This window comes from Egretta garzetta, unplaced genomic scaffold, assembly GCF_000687185.1.
Source record: "Egretta garzetta isolate BGI_Z169 unplaced genomic scaffold, ASM68718v1 scaffold15, whole genome shotgun sequence".
Lineage (NCBI taxonomy): Eukaryota > Metazoa > Chordata > Aves > Pelecaniformes > Ardeidae > Egretta > Egretta garzetta.
Window position 1 is genome coordinate 4653570 of NW_009259798.1, and position 1021 is coordinate 4654590.

The window sequence follows — 1021 nt, forward strand, 5'->3', positions numbered from 1 at the left end:
AAAAAGCAAAGGTGAAAGAGCTTCTCAGCTTTTTCACTGGCCCGTGAAGAAGAATAGACCAAGGCAAGCAAAAACTTGTAATGCAAGAACAATGTTTTCTGATCTTTTAAGCTTTGGCATCAATTTGTGTGCCTTGTAGACACAAAGCGATACACTTCTCCCTTTTAGCCCACTCCTGAAAATACAGATGCAACCGTTCTGACATACAAGTCTAGAAGAGAATACAGTTTTCTTCATGCTGGGTAAGCTCAATAAAGACCTTGTTTTCACAAGGACAGCTTCCACTGCTCTCAGTGCAGCTGTTTCTGGAGATGAGACCCGGACTTACAGAATCATAGAAGCGTCTAGGTTGGAAAAGACCTTTGAGATCATCAAGTCCTACCTTTAACCTAACCCTGCCATCCCACCAAATCATGTCCCTAAGCACCTCATCTATCCTTCTTTTAAATACCTCCAGGGATGGGGACTCAACCACTTCCCTGGGCAGCCCATTCCAGAGCCTGACAACCCTTTCTGTGAAGAAATTTTTCCTAATGTCTAGCCTAAACCTGCCCTGGCACAACTTCAGACCATTCCCCCTCGTCCTATTGCCCATTACCAGGGAGAAGAGGCCGACCCCCACCTCACTACAGCCTCCTGTCAGGCAGCTGTAGAGGGCGATCAGGTCTCCCCTCAGCCTCCTCTTCTCCAGGCTAAACACCCGCAGTTCCCTCAGCCGCTCCTCGTAAGACTTGTGCTCCAGCTTCCCTCATTACAGCTTTCCTCGTATCAGCTCAACAGGAAAACCTGGAGTACATTGTTCACAGGTCATGAGCAAAAAAGGCTTCAAGGCGTCCCAGGCGGCACAACCAAGGCTGACAGCGCGGGAATGAAGTGGCACGGGACCACGGCGGGGGAAGGACGGCCTCAGGGGCACCTTTTCTGCTCGGCCCTGCTGCCCTCCCCGCTCTTGTGCCCGTCAGGAACGGGGCGAGCAGCCCGAGGTAACAGCCCGTCCCCGCGGCCCTCAGGGCCGCCCAGC

General features: G+C 52.1%; 1 protein-coding gene across 1 annotated transcript in view; it reads left to right on the plus strand.

Moving 5' to 3' along the window:
* The first annotated feature begins 868 nt into the window (after nt 1-868).
* The window catches only part of DDX1 (DEAD-box helicase 1), a 26178-nt gene continuing 26025 nt past the window's right edge, over nt 869-1021 (plus strand). The window contains exon 1 of the mRNA XM_009639824.2: nt 869-983. Coding sequence (XP_009638119.2) covers nt 869-983 — 115 coding nt within the window. The remainder of the gene's footprint in view (nt 984-1021) is intronic.